At 40.6% G+C, this 17,643-nt stretch overlaps 1 protein-coding gene across 12 annotated transcripts in view; it reads left to right on the forward strand.

The window, feature by feature from the left end:
* fat1a (FAT atypical cadherin 1a) overlaps window positions 1–17,643 on the forward strand; it is a 95,832-nt gene that overhangs the window by 28,447 nt on the left and 49,742 nt on the right. For 10 of the 12 annotated variants that reach the window (XR_013909723.1, XR_013909721.1, XR_013909722.1 and 7 more), the window contains exons 4-8: window positions 5,604–5,665; window positions 10,824–11,153; window positions 12,019–12,235; window positions 13,458–13,526; window positions 14,106–14,245. Coding sequence is in view for 7 of the 12 variants with exons in the window: in XM_026171459.2 (XP_026027244.2) it covers window positions 5,604–5,665; window positions 10,824–11,153; window positions 12,019–12,235; window positions 13,458–13,526; window positions 14,106–14,245 (818 nt within the window). In the remaining 5 variants the exon portion in view is untranslated. The remainder of the gene's footprint in view (window positions 1–5,603; window positions 5,666–10,823; window positions 11,154–12,018; window positions 12,236–13,457; window positions 13,527–14,105; window positions 14,246–17,643) is intronic. The other 2 variants (XM_080303038.1, XM_080303039.1) reach the window with 1 other exon arrangement.

Consider the following 17,643-nt stretch of genomic DNA (forward strand, 5'->3'; position numbering starts at 1 on the left):
CACGCACACACATACACACACACACCTCCCTATACATAGACACGTGGAACAAAACCCCAGACAGCGAAACAGTGCACACCCATACACCAAATAATAATAATAATGATAGTAATAATAATAACAACAACGACAGTCCACACTGCTCACGGACCCCGAGTCCTCCAGAGCTGGGTCTGTGACATTTACACTGTTTTTCTTTTTTAGTAGTACTGATTGCCACATGAGTAGTGGAAACAGATGTGAAGTTTTAGGCTTAAATGACACACACTTAAATCTTAATGAAGTTGAGAATATTGATACGCTTGTCTGGGTTCTTACATTGAGTTTGTAGATAACCAATAATGCAGTCTCTGTTTGTTATTTTCTTCACAAGAGAAAAATTGTAAGCATTTAATTGAGGAAGCAGGCAGCTCGCAAGTTTTTTTTCCCATCTCTTCATATCCAGATATGAAAACTTTTTTGGGGGGGGTGGTAGGGGTAACAGATCAATCTTCTTAACAACAACTTCTGGAGTGTATTTCTGTCACGCAAGAGAAACTAGTGCAACCCTAAATGAAAGAAAAACACGGTACACACACCAACAGTGAGCTAAAATGAAATAAGTGAGCATAAATTAGGCAAAAAGCACACAATGTTTTGTTTTTAAAATTAGTTTTTTCCCCTTTGCTTTGTTGGAAAGATGAGGGTCTCGTTAGGGAGGCAGCCACTGTGATGGTAAGGGAAACAATAATGTGCTACATGCCTTATGTGCACAAACGAAATTAGTAATGGCAGCAGGGGCGTGCATGCCTCATTGGCACACTGTCAGTCAGACATCGACAAACAAAAGGAGACCAAAATCATAACAACAAAAAGTTTATTAATAGAACTTCTAGGCATTTGTGACATGGCGGTGTCATATTACGCTCTTACCCTTTTTTATCCTTGGCTAGCTCTTTTTTTTCTCTTTCGGCCAGAGCTCAGCGTCAGTTCATCAGCGATACTAAATGTCTCCAGCCACTGCAGACACCCAGCACATTCCTGATTGTCTGGAGTCACGGCTAAATGGATGTCACATAAATATGTGTGTCACTCTCAAGACTGCTAATCTCAACAGCAATTAACCACCCTAACAATGCCCTGGACTCCTTTACTCCCTTCAGGCCACCATTTTGGAGCAGTGGTTGTAGAGCTCAAGGCCATGGTTGAGAGTGCCACTGCTGCCTTTCTGTTGTTTTTCTACCCCTCTCAAAACAGCATGGCTATAATTACTGTCGGCCCAGCTCAGCCCACGCCTGAGGATGGCTTTTCTGTGTGTAAGTGTGTATGAGAGTGTGTGTGTGTTGTGACAAAGGCTGCGGGTTGAACGTGCAGACGTCGTTGGTCAGCTCTGGCTTACTAACTAACCATTTTACAGTTCTTTAACATTTAAGTAGTGACAGAGTGGAGGTTTGTGGAGGTAAGGCCTGCATACAGGGACCACTCCTGGCAAACAGGTTGAGATTTACTGAACATTCAAAGTTTTTAGGGGGAAAAAGTTAGAATTATTTTCTGCAAGTGATATCAGCAGCAGAGTATTAGAGTGGGCGGCAAGTCCCTCGGTCAGAGATCTGCCGGCACGCTGGCAGCATGTCAGACATAAATGGAACAGAAGCAAACAAAAGCTTTTTAAACCACAACACAACTTGCATCAAACAGCTTTTCTCGTCCGCACCAGATGCTACATATTTTTCACATTTAATGTTTGATTCCACTCTCAGACCTCAGAAAGAGCGCTGGTTTCACGCTCCATCAAAATTCTAAAATACTTAGACCTTAAACATTTGAGAAAGACCTGAAGTTTTTGGCTTAACCCAAAGCTTCAAGTCTGTCCACTTCATTGATTTACCAGATTTGTCTGGTATTGTGACACGGGAAAGTGGTTTCTAAACTGGTCCAGTGAACCGTGGAAGGATGAACAATTAGCCATTTAGCTTCCCGGGCGGGGCTAGCATTGTTGTTGAGCTGTTTTCAAGCTGTGTGCTAGAACTAAGGAGGAGTAATACAATAGAAGAAGACAAAGTAAAAGAAACAATGCTGACTGTATGCACCAACGGCACTGTAGTTTGGTTTTTGTGCTTTGCTTTGCTCTTAAACCCTGCTTCGCCAGCTCCTCTGCATGGCTACACATTATCGACTTAAAGTTAGATATAGCTAGTCCACTGTGATCGATCAGGAAAACCAAACACCCTCACACACAGAAATCTGTTACATTTAAGACCAAGTATTGACAGCTCAGGAAACTCGAGATGAGCTTGTAGTTTAAACACTTTCATTAAGATGCATTGCCCTGAAACCGCCTTTGTATTGGAGAGCTGAATTCACTGATTACTCCATTAGCATTAAAAGTAAAGCATCTGCTTTGAGAGCAAATAGTTTCTTTAAAGTCATTTTACTGAAGAAAAAAAATGTAAAAGCATCTTTTCAATGTGACAGTTTTCTGATTTGCCTTTTGTTGACACTAAATTGAATGACTTTGAATTTGTGGCTCACACTGAGGTCTGAAAAACACGAGCATTTAATCAATTAACTGAAAAAAGATTGAATGTTAATAAAAATAATCATTAGGTAAAATCCTACGCACCAGAAAATCTTTGTAAAAGGGCACGAGGTCATACTAAATGATTAAGGGGATTTGTTTACTGTGTGAAAAGGCTTTTTCAATGCAACCTGCTACTGAATGTGTCACCCTGCAGTTCCAGCTTAGTTCAGAAAAGATTGACATTACACATCATATAAGTTCTTTGTTTTATGTTGAGGTCGACAGAGTCTTTACCACGTGAACCATTTTAGCTCATTTTTTAAACAAAACTTCCATCCCCTCTTATTTTTTCAAAGCAGATTTGGCAGTGCTGCCGGAAAAAAAAGGAAGGGATTATAATAGAACAAAAATATGCACCATTTTTGAAAATGCGCTCGTACAAAAAAGGAAACCAGCAACGGTGCTAAATTTGTGTCATTAAGTTATCATCTTGTGTGCCCGCTGCTGCTGAGTCAATGTTTGTGAGACGGTAGCTCTGGACGGTCTCTACAAAGCAGGACTGAAACTCGGAGCGGGATTGGGATGAAGGCCAGGTCCTTGTTCTTTTCATTGTATTTGGTTTTGCTTTGTTTGTTGCGGCACCGACACATACGTTTACATCACAGGCTGGATTTTTTTGATACCTTGCTCTGGTTCGATCAGGCAGCTGATTTGCAGAGAAATTATAACTTACACATCCAGACGTAATGTGGTTAATGATGCCATCTGTATTCAGCGGTACAATACATACTTAGAGAGAATAGTTACCTAACTCAAGCACGCAGGGGAGCTTAAAAACATTACCATCCATCATCTCCGGCCTCGCCGAAGCACATGAATAATTAGTCAGCGTGGCCTGCTTTGATGATAATAATCTTACAGCATGCAAACCCATCTAACCCATGCTGATTCTGTGCTCTTTTGCAGAAGTCATGCAAGAGTAATCCCAGCAGCTCATATAAATTTACCAAACTTAATTTGTTTTGTCAGTGCTAGTGATGTCATATCTTACACTGGTGAGCAGAGGGGGGGGTTAAAAGAGGTGTTAATTTAGAGCCCTCATTCATATGTGCATGTTCAAGATTTTGCTTTAAAGTAAAATCTAAATTGGTTGCCCATTAATATGTATCCATGTGAGGTAAGCAGAGCAAAATATGGGTTGCAGCTTGAGGAAAGGTGTTATTGCACTTACTTTTTTCCCTGACCAGATATCAGTAGACGTATATCTCTACAGCTCACTGTGAAGATTAAATAAAGCCTAAGAAGAAGAGGATAAAAAGAGGGAGCAGGAGCAGCACTCACTTATATCCACGAATCGCAGAGCTAGGGAGGGCTATTTCAGGAGCTGTAAGTTGTGGCCTGCTATTCTTGTTGCAGGCATATGTGCCATTGATGGGTTTGGGTTTCGGAAATCCTTTGCTTTATGCTAATCAGGCGCAGTGTGGCAAGCAGGCAGCTATGGTGCGGTCGAAGTTGGCATGTCTACTCTATACTCAGTGTCCTTACAAAGTTGCAATTACATTGGGAGTGAGAACAGAATGCTGCCTATAATGTAGCAATACCCTTCCCCCCTTCTTCCTCTTCTCTTTGCTTCTCTTGTTTGTGAACTTGATTGAAAATTGGATTCGTCAGGAACTCAAGATTCCAGCTTGTTTTATTTTTACTTTTGTCAAAGCTCGGCGTAACAAGGTTTCCCTCGTGTGATTGATGTCACACATCATCAATCGTCCTACTTAAACTGAGTGATAGTGCTCGACAAAACTGTTGAAAGGCTTTAAATAGCAGTAGGATCTCACTTTTGCCTCTTGTATAAAAGTGCTCAGACCTGCGGGTGATGTCTTACTGGCTGTCTATTATTCAGCTTGTGGAAAAACTAAAAGTAGGGTGTCAAGCCTGTGCTGCTGTTGGGGTACTATTTTCAGGTCAATGTGATATTTCCCATACACAAGACAGTATACTGGGCTGTCTGGCAACAGGATAGGCCAGGAACAAGGAAGACCACAGGGAAAGCACTTATCCAGACGCAGTCTTTACTCATGGGTGACTGATGACATATCACCAGGGTTCAGAGTATGTCACCCAACAATGAGTGGCAGGATTGTTTTTTTCTTTGGTCAGTCAAACGTTTGCTTTGCTGAGAACTTTGGCGTGTTTATAATTTAAAAAGCAGACATTGAGACCAATCTGGCTGATTAGCATGCGGCACATTTTGGACACGGCTCTGTTCATGGTTATTGGTTAAGAATATATATATATAAAAAAAAACACCCAGCACGCCCCTGCGGGCGGTTTATCCTTCAAGCTCGGGTCCTCTACCAGAGGCCTGGGAGCTTGAGGGTCCTGCGCAGTATCTTAGATGTTCCCAGGACTGCGCTCTTCTGGACAGAGATCTCCGATGTTATTCCCGGGATCTGCTGGAGCCACTCGCCTAGCTTGGGAGTCACCGCACCTAGTGCTCCGATTACCACGGGGACCACCGTTACCTTCACCCTCCACATCCTCTCGAGCTCTTCTCTGAGCCCTTGGTATTTCTCCAGCTTCTCGTGTTCCTTCTTCCTGATATATATATATATATATATATATATATATATATATATATATATATATATATATATATATATATATATAACTAAACAGTAGTGATAATGATATTATCCTGACAGAATTTGAAGGGTTTTTTTTGTCTTTTTCTGACAAATGAATTAAACTCAATATGTTATCATAACTCCAAACAATATGAAGTTACACTCAGATCACAATGAAAAGTCCGCCAGATCAACTGGTTAACTTTACTTACTTTACTTCTGCTGTCATCATTAAGTTCCAGTGTTGAGCGCCAACCAAATAATTGCAGGTGTTCGATTATTTGTGTGCACACTGCCATGCTGCTTTTTAAATGTCACAGTTGTGGTCTTATCTTATCTATGGCATAATCTTTAATTTTGTATTTAAAAAAAAAAGTGGCAAAATCTGAGCAATGCTTGTTTTCCCTTAATTTTATCGTTATGTCATTTATGTATTTTTATGTATAATTAATGCTGTTTTTGCCGATTGTCTTTTCCAGGTTTGGTTACAACAACTTCCAGGAAACTCGACAGAGAGCAGCAGGACGAGCACATCCTCGAGGTGAGCACTGCATTTCAGCTCATTTTCAATTCTAAAGAAACCGTCTTTAATTCATGTGAAAATGAATGAGCAGCATGATAATTAGAAACCTTTAAGGTCAACGTGCTCCAGTTTAAAGAAAAAAAAATCACACTAGAGAGCTGGGCATTTTCCCTTCTCTGTGGTTTGGCATTTGCAGTCAACTTTGGCTGCCTGCCACATGTTGCCAACAAAAACGATCTTCTTGGATATGCAAGAGAGCTCTTTCAGAATAATTTCTCCTTGTAGTGATTTCCGGACGGGGTAGGAGGGAGAGGTAGGAGGCGTGTGGGAGATCCTGGTGACTGTTGCTTTGTTCCTTCCCACTGTTCCATCTCGTGGATGGAGCGAGCTGGAACAGGAAGCTGCTGTCAGACCAACAGGCCGACGTCTAAACTTGCGGGTTTTAATTGAGCGCGGCTCCATGCGCTCCCTCCCTCGCGCTCCCTCCCTCGCGCTCTCTCACCACAGAGCCGAGGCTGATAATAGCTCTTTTAATTGTGTTTCCGGTGGTGGCAGGGAGCAGATCTGACGCCTTTTAATTATTGTTAGAAGTTACACAATTCAGTGAGCTCTGGGTGACATTTAATGTGCTGGTGTATCTGGTGCCTAAGCAGTGTCGTATTTCATACTCCGATTGTACACTACACTGCACTAATTGCATTACATGACTGAGAGTAAATGATAGGGATAAAAGTGGGGGAATAAGGGAGGACTGTATTCCTTTAGGGAGCTGGCGAGTGAACTGAATGTAAGAGAAAAAAAATGCTTTGCACTATATTTGTTGAATGTGGGTGGACTATATGTTATCAAGGTCGAAAACACACAACTCCTGCAGCCATTGTTTTCCGGTAAAAGCTAAATTGCTGCTTCCAACATTTGGGTTTTGGAATTAGGAAGTTCGAGAACCTGTCTGGTGCAAAAAACAAACAAACCCAGAGCCGTGTAACTATAGCAACTTAAGAAGTTTGTGCATGTTGGTTGCAGGTTATTATGAATTCAGCAGGAAGCTCTTTATTGGTGCAGCAGCACAAACCCTTAAACCCTACAATTTGGCATCCGGGCGCAAGCAGAGCAAATCAAATTGAAGTCCTAACTAGTGAAGTTTTTTTGTGCTAGCCTGTTGTAGGAGAAGAAACCAAACATGTGGGACCATGTGGAACATGTGGAGCAATTAGGGTGGGGGCTGTGTCAGCATTGTTTGCTCCAAATGCCAAGAAGAGTTGGAGGGAGCACAGGGGGCCTTCAGCTTTTATGATGAGATGGATGGGGGTTGGTTGTTGTCGTGTGCCTGTGTGTGAAAGAGAGACAGAGAGAGAGAGAGAACTAAAAGCAGAAAGGCAGTGGGGGAATTTGAGAAAAGGCAAAGCTGCTCTTGATAGATCTGAGTGTGGGCTCTAGCGGCAGGATCACAGGCCTTCATCCTAGAAAGGAGGGGGTGGGTAAATAGCAAAAGTGGGACATGCCAGGACATGCCGAGGATTTAGGCCTGGGACTGTAGAGAGCACATTATAATGTAAAAGCAGAGGTGAATGGACTGCTTGCATCAGTTGTTTGTGGCATGTTTAACAAAGTTGTCAAACATGCCACAAACAACTGATGCAAAAAAACTTGTCCTGATTAATCTGTAAATGTATTAAATGTCAATGAAAGAACAAAAACAAAATTCACATCATATATTTTCAAAATACATTATTTATAAATAACCAGCTATTGTGGTGTTAAAATAGGTAATTTAAAGCTTAAATCCATCTTAAAGCAACAATGTGTAACATTAGTTGAGCAGTGGCAGTCACTGGGGTTCCATCTTCAAGGTGGCAAACTTACTAATACAGGACACGTCAGTGGCTCATCTCCATACAAAACATTAATCGTGGTACGTGTGGGTCAGCCAATTAGAACCTTAATCGTTTACATATGATCGCTTCACTTTTTGCCGTTTACTCTCTTCAGGAAATTGAATCCAGGCCACAAACTGTCAAAATGGACTGCCTTGGTCTATGATAAAAGTCACTAAGCTGTTTTCACATATGAGCTCCAGAAACCGTCGGGAGAATCAGCTCCAGACATTTTCTTAAGTTATGTTTTCTCAGATGTAGCACACAGCAGGAGATGGTTTTGTTCATTCCCATTCTCACTAATGGAACCATTTGGTTTTGGTGATGGTGGTGCCTGAGCAAAGAGTGCACAAAGGAGGTCAGATGACAGCCACTCACCAGCTGTGGATAGCTGGTACCTGCTTTATTCTCAAATCAGAGATCACACAAAATCCGAGAACACACAGCCTTGGGGGAAGAATAGGCAGATATGTAAAAAACTGTTTAATGTCAGATGTCTCCTCTCCTTTTTTGGCTCCATCTAAGCTAGAGCAGAGTTCTTTTCTATCCACCAACACAACTTGGAAAAGGAATAGCTGACCCGGTTGTAATAACCTTTAACTTAGCAGCCCGGCTCGCTTGCCCCTCGTGTGCTTTCTTGCACAGTGCTTACTCATGACTTTCTGCAAGATGGAGCTTGTTACACCAGATTCGTGCTGCAGCAGCTTGTGCCCCCTATAGCTGTAATCTGCTGAAGTCTGCTCTGAGTGTCTTTGGCAATTAGGTTTTCTCAGAAGATTGTATCACCCAAGTTACAAACTGTCAGAAGAGGCGTTAATGGGGTCGGGAGTGAGAATTTAAGGAAATGCTGATCTTTCTGCGATTTAAAGGATTTATTTAAATACTTCTAAGATGAAGACAATATACATCTTGTTTTCTACTTACTTTATTTTTATTTATGTAGCGCCAAAACGATGTGACCCTACTACAATACATAAAGAACCCCAAGAATCAAACAACCCTTTATGAGCGAGCATTTGGCAACAGTGGGGAGGAAGAACTTGCTTTTAACAGGAAGAAAGCTCCAGTAGCACCAGTCTCAGGGAGGGCAGATATCTGCTGCGATCGGTTGGGGGTGACGGGAGGAAGACAGGACAAAAGACACAGTAAAAGAGTGAGATTTAGAGAGAAGAGAGAACTTTAACTCATTGTGTACCGGTACATTGTCTTCTATGAATGCTTCAGTTTTTCAAGTTGCAGCTTCACAGCAGTGCTGGATTTGTGCTGTGAACAGACTGCCCCCGGTCTAACGTCTCAGTCTTTTGTCTGCTCGCCTAATTATCAGACAAAGGCTTTTCATGTAAATTTCCCAAAGAGATGCACATTGTGATGGATAGCTGGGTAGCTATAGCTATAGGGTAGCACTTCATTTGACTATTTGAAATGGCACTTAACATAAACAAAGCGCCTTGTTTATGTTTATCCATCACACTCTGGTATTCACGCTCTGGTATCTTGTCATCCACTTTCATAAATTCTGCTCATTTCAGTAGCACGGACAGCTGCAGACAGTGAGGGGAAAACAAAAACACATTTCTTTAGTAATTGAGTCTATGGTACCAAATGGTATGTCTCTGACCCTGGACTCCTGACTGCTCTTAGTAAAGTACTTAGCAGATGGTTTTAAATGACTGTGACATTTGTTCTGCCCTTCTACAGCGTTTTGCAGCTTGAAGACAGAAATGGTCACTTCTCCTCCAGTGCTCAGATGCAAAGCTCTCAAGCCCATTTTCTGGGACTTTCTAAAAATTGTGCTTGTTTAGGTCAGCCTGTTGCTGTTTGTTTTCGATTAAGCTCCTCAGACTGTGCGCATTAACGTCCAAAGTCATACTGATGTGTTAAGTCACGGCAGAAGTGACAAAGCCTTAGTGTGCCACCAGTAACACTTGATGCAGGGACTTAAATTAGAGCCATGTTAATGATGTAGTTGTTTAACACTGACTTTTATACTAAATGCTTCTGGGGTTTAATAAAACCTCCTGCCTTTAGTTGAGAGTATTTAGACTTAATGTTTATTAGCAGTTCAGAATCTTTGTGTGCATACTTGACACACAGCAGCAGAGTCGGTGCGGCGGGTGCTACCAGACTGAATAGGTGCAGCTAATTAAAAATAATTTTTATCTCACAAGCCAATCTTACCATGATTACAAGGACACATATGAATTTATTTTATTTTATTTTTTTAAGAAATCATGTTTATCTAAACCTAGTAACTCCACACAATAATTTCAAAAATGTTTCTCTGAAGTAATTTACGACCGGAGTGTTGGACTAACCCATCTCCAGCAATAGAAGAATGCCAAACAACTTGTTCCTGCCGGATAATTGGTTTCCTTTTTAGAATAGACTTTCTGACAGCGAATCACAGGGGGAATTGGTTTTAAAAGAATAGTTTGGTTTCTTTGAAATGTGGTTGTATGGGGGTATGTATTGGTAGTCAGCAGATGGTTGTCGCTACACCCACCCTAGTTTGGAGAAACAGACAGGAGTCCATGCACTCAGGCTGTACTGCTGTAGGCGAGGTTAGCAGAAACATATTTTAGCCACTTAGCCACAAATCAGTATGCATTTATCTTGTTTTTCACATTACTACTTTGCTGTCAACTGTCCTTTCCAGCTGGAAACTAAAGCGGCTGTAATCAGAGCCACCAGACTCAGCAGAACATGCGTATTTGTGATGCGCTGTGGTATGACTGAGGTATTTCAATACGCCACTTTGGGTCTAAAATAACCTTTTAAAGCACCGAAATCACAGAAAAACTCAAACATAACGGCTCAAGACAGGAGCAGACCAGCAACTGATTGTTTTGATTGTATTTGATCATAATAATATTTATTTTCTAGTGGTGAAAATTTGAAAACTATTTTTTAGGTCACTGCTGTTTGCTTCTCTAAACTGCAGGCTACTTTAGACGATTCACTGACTATAAGTACCTCATAAAAGTCCACCTCAAAGAAACCAAAGTATCCCTTTAGTTCTGCTTGCCAGTTCACTCACTAAAAAGGAAGTGGAAGAAAAGGATAATAAAGTGAAAAAGCATGCCTCTTTCTTTTTTCTTTGTTAATTATTTGGGGCTGCAGTATGATTGTTTTGTAACAGAGTGTCTTAATCTTTACAAATTCCCAGGATACTTACTGTTCTGTTATTGATGCTGATATAATTCACTGCCTTCAGTTTGGGCTGTTGTGACTTGAAGAGATAAGCTCTGTTGAGGGTGATTTAAAGTTCACCTCATCAAATTATACTTTTTCTTTCCTTTCAGGTAACCATCACCGACCACGGCGTTCCTCCAAAATCCACCACTGTTCGCATCATCGTGCAGGTCCTCGACGAGAATGACAACAGGCCGTTGTTCCTGGAGAAAATCTACAAGATCCAACTCCCTGAGCGGGAGAGGCCTGAGAATGAGAGAGCCATGAAGAGGTACCCGGTGTATCGGGTGATTGCGTCAGACCGTGATGACGGACCTAATGCTGAGATCTCATACAGCATCGAGGATGGAGATGAACATGGAAAATTCTTCATCGAGCCCAAGACGGGCCTGGTGTCGTCCAAGAAGTTCTCCTCTGCAGGAGAATACGACATACTTACAGTGAGTATCTATAATCGCAGGCTACCTCTCCGTCCTCAGCTTCAGAGTCTCTCAGCGAGCACTGCGCTTTTACAACAGATGCTTGTTTGTTGCTTTATTGTTGTGCTCTCCTCATCCCCTCAAGTTTTATTTGTCTCCACGGTTCTTTAGTTGTTGTTTTGCGTCTTTGTGTTTAAAGCTGCAGTGTAGTATCTGTAAGAGACACTGAATGCTAATTGGTGCACACACTGCTGGATTTAACTCTTCTTAAAGAAAAAATAATTTATATATGCAATTTTTGGGAGCTTGTTCCATACACTAGCAATAACAGTGAGAAGATATTCTTAGGATTTATGTTTTCTTTTCTTTTTTTTGCTGTGATTCAACAGCTGTGTTTGTAAAGATCCAAATTTTTCAGCCACTGATGTGACATCGAACTTTGGCTGTTGACAGTTTTATCAGTGTCAGAGCATTATGACAGTTGTTTTGTTGAAGAGTATCTTAAGATTTGGTTGAAAAAAAGTGTTATGTGTTTGAAAATGAACGCTGCCTGTCAATCTTCCGCCTGCAAGGTAAACAAAAAAAACCCAAAACAGGATCTTCATGAACACTGTTAGCTGTAAACATTTCATTTGGTAGTGATACTAATTTTCTAATATGCAGACTCAAGTCTCCAAAAGTTGCTCACTGTAGCTTTATAGTACAAAACACAGAATCACCAAAGAAGTCCAGACACAAGGCGTTGCTTATCCTGATGCAGACATCTCAGTGAACTTTGAAGGGTTTCAGGGAGATGAACTCCTCTGGAGCTACACAGAAAGTAATTTGGAGGAAAACCATCACATAACAGTTTGTAACACAGACTTCGATTGTCTGCCTCTCTTAGATTAAAGCTGTCGACAATGGACGACCTCAGAAATCCTCCACTTGTCGTCTGCACATTGAGTGGATTCCCAAACCACAACTGCCAGCCGACGCAGCTTCCCTGGCTTTTGAGGAGTCCCCCTTCACCTTTTCTGTCATGGAAAGCGATCCTGTGGCACACATGGTGGGCGTCGTGGCCACTGAATCCTCCGATGTTCCTGTGTGGTTTGAAATCACAGGTAGGGTCTCCTTTACATTCATATTTCATGTTGAGTGCATGCATGCTGTATAAATGCTCAATTACTGCTTTATAGATAGAGAAACACTTTAGTACTAACACAGTGTATGTGTGTAGTGTGGCTGAGCAGATGATTAGAAACAGTAACTTTAAATAGAGATATTTTATAGTGCATTAAGGCTTTAAGTTGTTTCTTATATAAGATTGCATTTGATAACTCATTTGAGCAGCCGGCATTAATCCTTTCGTAGCGATGTTAGCTGTCTTACACACCCAAAATGCAAATAAATAAACTTTTTAAAAATCTTTCTCTATATTTTTCTCCATATTAAAGACACTTTTCCATTAAATGTACACCATATAAAGATGCAAACATCAGGTACATTATGACAGAGAATTCCGGTGTAAATGGTCAGTCATAATAGCGAATAATGCCCGATGTCCTCTTTGATTGCTACTTTGTCTTAGCAACGTAGCAGTGACTGACATTTTGGCTTTCAGCACAAGTTCTGTCTGCCCACTTTTTAACATATGGAAAATGATGTTAGTAGGCATGCAGAAATGAGCAAAACAAGCACATAAACCCCCCCATTTGGACTGTAAATAATCTCAAACAAACAAACAAGCAAAAAGAAAGGTGAATACAAATGTTTCAGCTGAAGATTAGAGATCTTATGTAAGCTCCGTGGCAGCTGTGGTTTCTTAATCAGCCTAAATATGCCTAAAAGGTGTTAGAGCCTGTATTTCTTTAAAGCAGTTTACTCGCCAGTGTGAAAACTTGAGGCCATTTTTCTCCGTTTTATTGCTCGTGCAGTTACAGCTCCCTGTCTTTTGTAAAGCTGTTGGTTGAAATAACCGAATTGCATCATGAATCAGTCGGCCATAATCGATAAATATTGATACTCCTCCTAGCTTCTTTTGTGTGAGGCGGCTGACATGTAGTATATTTCCTTACAGTTTTAATTAGCAGCTGTGTTTTGAAGTGTTAAAACATGATTCATCTTTGTTTGCTTTTGTTTTTTGTATTGTAGGCACTGTGTGCATGAGAAGATTTAAAAAGGCTGTGTTTGGAAATGCCTGCCTCTTCTCCCTTCCTCCCAGCCTGTCTTTCCTCTAATCAATGTCTGACTGACACATCTCTTTTTCTTCTCTTCTTTCTCCGTGCTCTTTCACTGCTTTCCCTTTTTTCTCTGGAATGTTCTGTTTGGTTGGATATTTGCAAGACGGCATAGAGGATACTGAGATGTTTTACATCCTTCAGATGGCTTGTGACCACAACTGTACAGCAGAAGGTATCTGCTGAGATCTCCTAATAGGCTGTGCTATATTAAGAGATCATCCTGCATTGTCTGTTGGTGCTGCCCGTTGGCTGTGGTTGACTTGTGTTGTGTTATGGGATTGATGTTGTGCCACATTTTTCCACTAAAACCTGTGACCTGATTAAAAGTCTCACAGGGGTTAGGAAACCCTCCTCCTCATTCTGTGTGTGAATTAGAGCTTCAATTTGTAGCAAGGTTCACCATTACAGTTCAGAAGTCTTTTTTATAAATGTCTGTCGTGTTGTTATCCAATCATCACTTTGCCTTTTTGTACCCATACTTTCAGCGTTTTGGTTAATTGCATGAAATGGCTATTATGTGGGGAATGTTTAGCTAGAACAGGAAATCTGCATCGATAGCTAATGACATCAGCGTAAGCGTATCTGTTCATTATCTTCGACTCCAGCAGAGCAGAAAATTGATGTTTATGTGTCCATCTCTGTGCCCCCATCTAGTGTTTATATAACCTTGCTACATGCACAGAACTAAGCAGTGATATGTCTCTAATCTTCAGTCTTTCCATGTTTGTGCAAAAAACATGTTCTTCCACAGGTGGTAATTATGACAGCCGCTTTGACGTGGGCAAGGCCAGCGGAACCTTGATTGTAGCGCGGCCCCTGGACGCAGAGCAGAAATCAAATTACAACCTGACAGTGGAAGCCACGGATGGGACACGAACTGTCAGCACCCAGGTAATTGAAACACTAATGAAGCGGTTGGAGGCTGATGAGGCAGTTGTCATGATTCTGTTTTCCTCATGGGAAATTGCACGAGTAAAGAGGAGGGTAATGAGTGAAGCGGGCGCTAAACTGTCTTGTTTGTTGGGATATGTTGATGTCCTCTCATTGCATTCAGCTGAGCAGGAAAAATGGCGTTTTGTATGTGTGAACCTCATTATATACCTAAATGACTTGAGACACAAAACCAATGAGACGATATGGGATGTGTTGTGGCGAAGCTGTGAGGTTTTTCCGTTATATGGCGCTGCCTGTGTTTATGCATGAGGATTTTTTACTTTTTTGTTTATCAGATATGAAGACAGATGTTTCAACAACAGCAAGAACAAACATTTTAGTAAAGTGGGCTTTAGTCACTTAGCAAGAGTTGAATAAAGGGGATCGATACCCTTCTGGTAACTGCTTACTTAGGGTCTTATGTGGGAATATTATATTTGCTCAGTGAATTTTTAATTTTCTTTTGTTGGCAACTAGTAACTCTGTGACTCCCTTTAATACAGAGGTGAGTGTAGGTGAACTTTTAACCTTTTGCCCGAGCAGCCAGATGTTTTTGTTGCTTCTTTGCTGCTGAAAAGCTTCTGCTAACCATATCCTGGTTGTAAATTTGTATTTCCTGGGGGTTATCTTTTTGGGTTATATATATATATGTACATCCCAAAAAGACAAAAAAAAACTTGAGAAAGAAAGTTTTTGTAATCCACTTTAAAGTCGTCATAGGGGTAGGCGGCATTCCTCTTCTTCCTCTGTTCTCCCCCTTCACAGTTGCGCACTGAGCACCAGGAATCTTCCATTGTCTCATTCCTGATGCGGAGCTGCTGTGATGATGGTGCTGTCTAGCCAAAGTCTTTTTTTTTTGTCTTTATTTTTTTTCAAGTGTGCATTCTTGAGCCCGCTCAACTCCTCCCCTCTGCTGTGTCTCTCCCTGAACCTGTGGACCTTCTCTTTCTTTTTTCCGAGAGGAACAAATTGCCTCGGCCTTTTCTGAATGGAATGAATAACTAAATATGCAACAGATACAGTATGCTGCTCCCTGGCTGATACCAAAGCTGAGCTGCCATGATAAAAGCTTTTGAGCATGCAAGTTGTCTTTGTGCAGACGGTCATGCCTTGTCCATGAGATTTTGAACATTTTTACATGGTAGTTTGGGTCATGTGTGATGGCAGCATTCACGATGTTTTGTCCTTTGTCCTCAAAGGGGAGCATCAGAGGACTGTAGCTGGAAAAGAATCTATTTGTTGTCACTCTGTATGAATAAAGCCTTTCATCATCTGGCTACTGTGCTCCACTGAGCCTTGGATGAAGCGCTTCTTTCACTGGCATTTTGCAGCTCATCCACGGAAGCAGCACGTCCTTTAGTTTAGTGCAAAACCTTAAAAAACACTCACAAAGTTGCTGTTTTCTGCATCCGCCTGCAAAGCACTTTCTTAAAAGCCCTGGCAACAGACACTTATTTAAAAGCCTCTTAGTGATATTGTATGCAGTGACATTTTAAGTCAATTAATCACATTCAAAGGTTAACCTATTCAAAAGGTCTAATTCTCAGTGTAGCCTGATTTTCAGCAGGACCTTCTGTACTTGCAGCCCTTTTACAAGTGTAGGGGATGGATTCATTTATGCTTTATATAGAAAACCTCACAAAATCTCAGTTTTTGTATATAATTGTACGAATTCCAAGCATCTAGACTTTTGCTAATGCCATGACATTTTTTAAAAGCATATTGCATAAAAGTATATCAGAAAAATATTGTATTCATCAGCTTTTAGTGTTTTTAAGTCGTGCAGTAAAAACTGAACTCTTGGAATGGAAGTCCAGTATATAGTCTCATTTTAATGTGCCGTCCTTCACAAAATCTGAAAAATTTCATGTGCAGCTCGCAGAATATTGAGTGATGATGACTTTGAAGGATGCTCAGCTGTATGATTTATTCCATATTAGCCATGAGTTTCTTTATTTGAAACAGGTTAAAGGAGCATCACTTGTATATCAGAACACACATTTTCTCATTGGCTGCAGGTTTTAAATGTGTTTATTTATGTAAATGCTATTGAAGCTGTGACTTATTTGCTCTCTTGCATATGAGTGTTGTGTATGATATTGTATACCCAGCTGGCCACTGTACGTCAGCTGTTTTCTGTTGAGGGATAGGATTTACAGAATTTGTGCGCTCCATAAACCACATTTGTAGGTGGGTCAGCTGCTTTAGATATGCTGACAGGCAAACGGTGACTGAAAGAGGTATACAGACTGTCTGTAAAGAATATTGTTACCAGAGTTTGGCTGTATACTAAAAATAGTTGGATCCATATATGTTTCCAGACTGATGCTTTTTTAAAAAAATGTGTATAGAGACATATTAAGTTACAGTGATATTATGAATATGAGAGTAAAGTGGAGACTCTCTTTTTTAATTTGAGAGATTGAACAAAAGTACTGCATTAACTGCATTAACTGCCATTTTTTGCACAGTTTATCAGGGATTTGTGTTTTTAGAAATGTAATTTCAAAGATGTGGGCTACTCGATTATGTAGGGTCAGAATTTGACCCTATGAATTTGGAAGCTGTTGCAGTAAAACATCAACATGTGGTTAAAGGAGCACTGCTTGAGCTGCAGAATCCAAACAAATTTATCTTAGAGAGAGCAGAAACATTACAAATTGCTAAATCATCAGAATACGGTGGTAGAGTGGAGTTGGCTAAATCAAAAGATCCTGGACATTCATAAAGACAACAGTGGTGGATGATCGTAGGATACTTTTGCATGATAAAGAAAAATTCATTCACACTTCCACCAACAGCAGAACACACTCCATATGGTAGCTATGTTTTTATTTGAGTCCACGATAACGAGGTAGTGTAAGCTTAAGAATAGGCAGCAGCTGTACTTTCTGCCCATTCATTTATTTTTTCAAATGCAGCAAAGTGGTTTAATGGTTTAACCTGATCTCAATCTCATCAAACCAGATTTACTTGCTGAAAACTAAACTAAAGGCAGGAATAGCAAAGAACAAACAATTCATTTGATATCTTAAAAAGCAGGGAAAATATCGAAAATTGAACCAACAGTCCAAAAATATAGATCACAGTGAAAACGAGCAATTATTTTTACTGAATGTTTCTCACACAAAAAGAAGAACAAAAAAACCCCCAAATCATTATAAACAAGACTTGTGTTTGCCTCCGTGTTTTTTTTTTTTATATTATTGCTATTAAAAAGAACCGCAGGTCCTTGGGATAGGATCAAGTTTTGACATGAGTTAATGAATGAATGCCGGTTGACTGTCCCGTATTATTGGGAATGTTGTAAAGGCCCTGAAGATTTGGAACACTGTGTGATCTGAGTGTTTTGGCTA

This window comes from Astatotilapia calliptera, chromosome 6, assembly GCF_964374335.1.
Source record: "Astatotilapia calliptera chromosome 6, fAstCal68.1, whole genome shotgun sequence".
In the NCBI taxonomy this organism is placed as follows: domain Eukaryota; kingdom Metazoa; phylum Chordata; class Actinopteri; order Cichliformes; family Cichlidae; genus Astatotilapia; species Astatotilapia calliptera.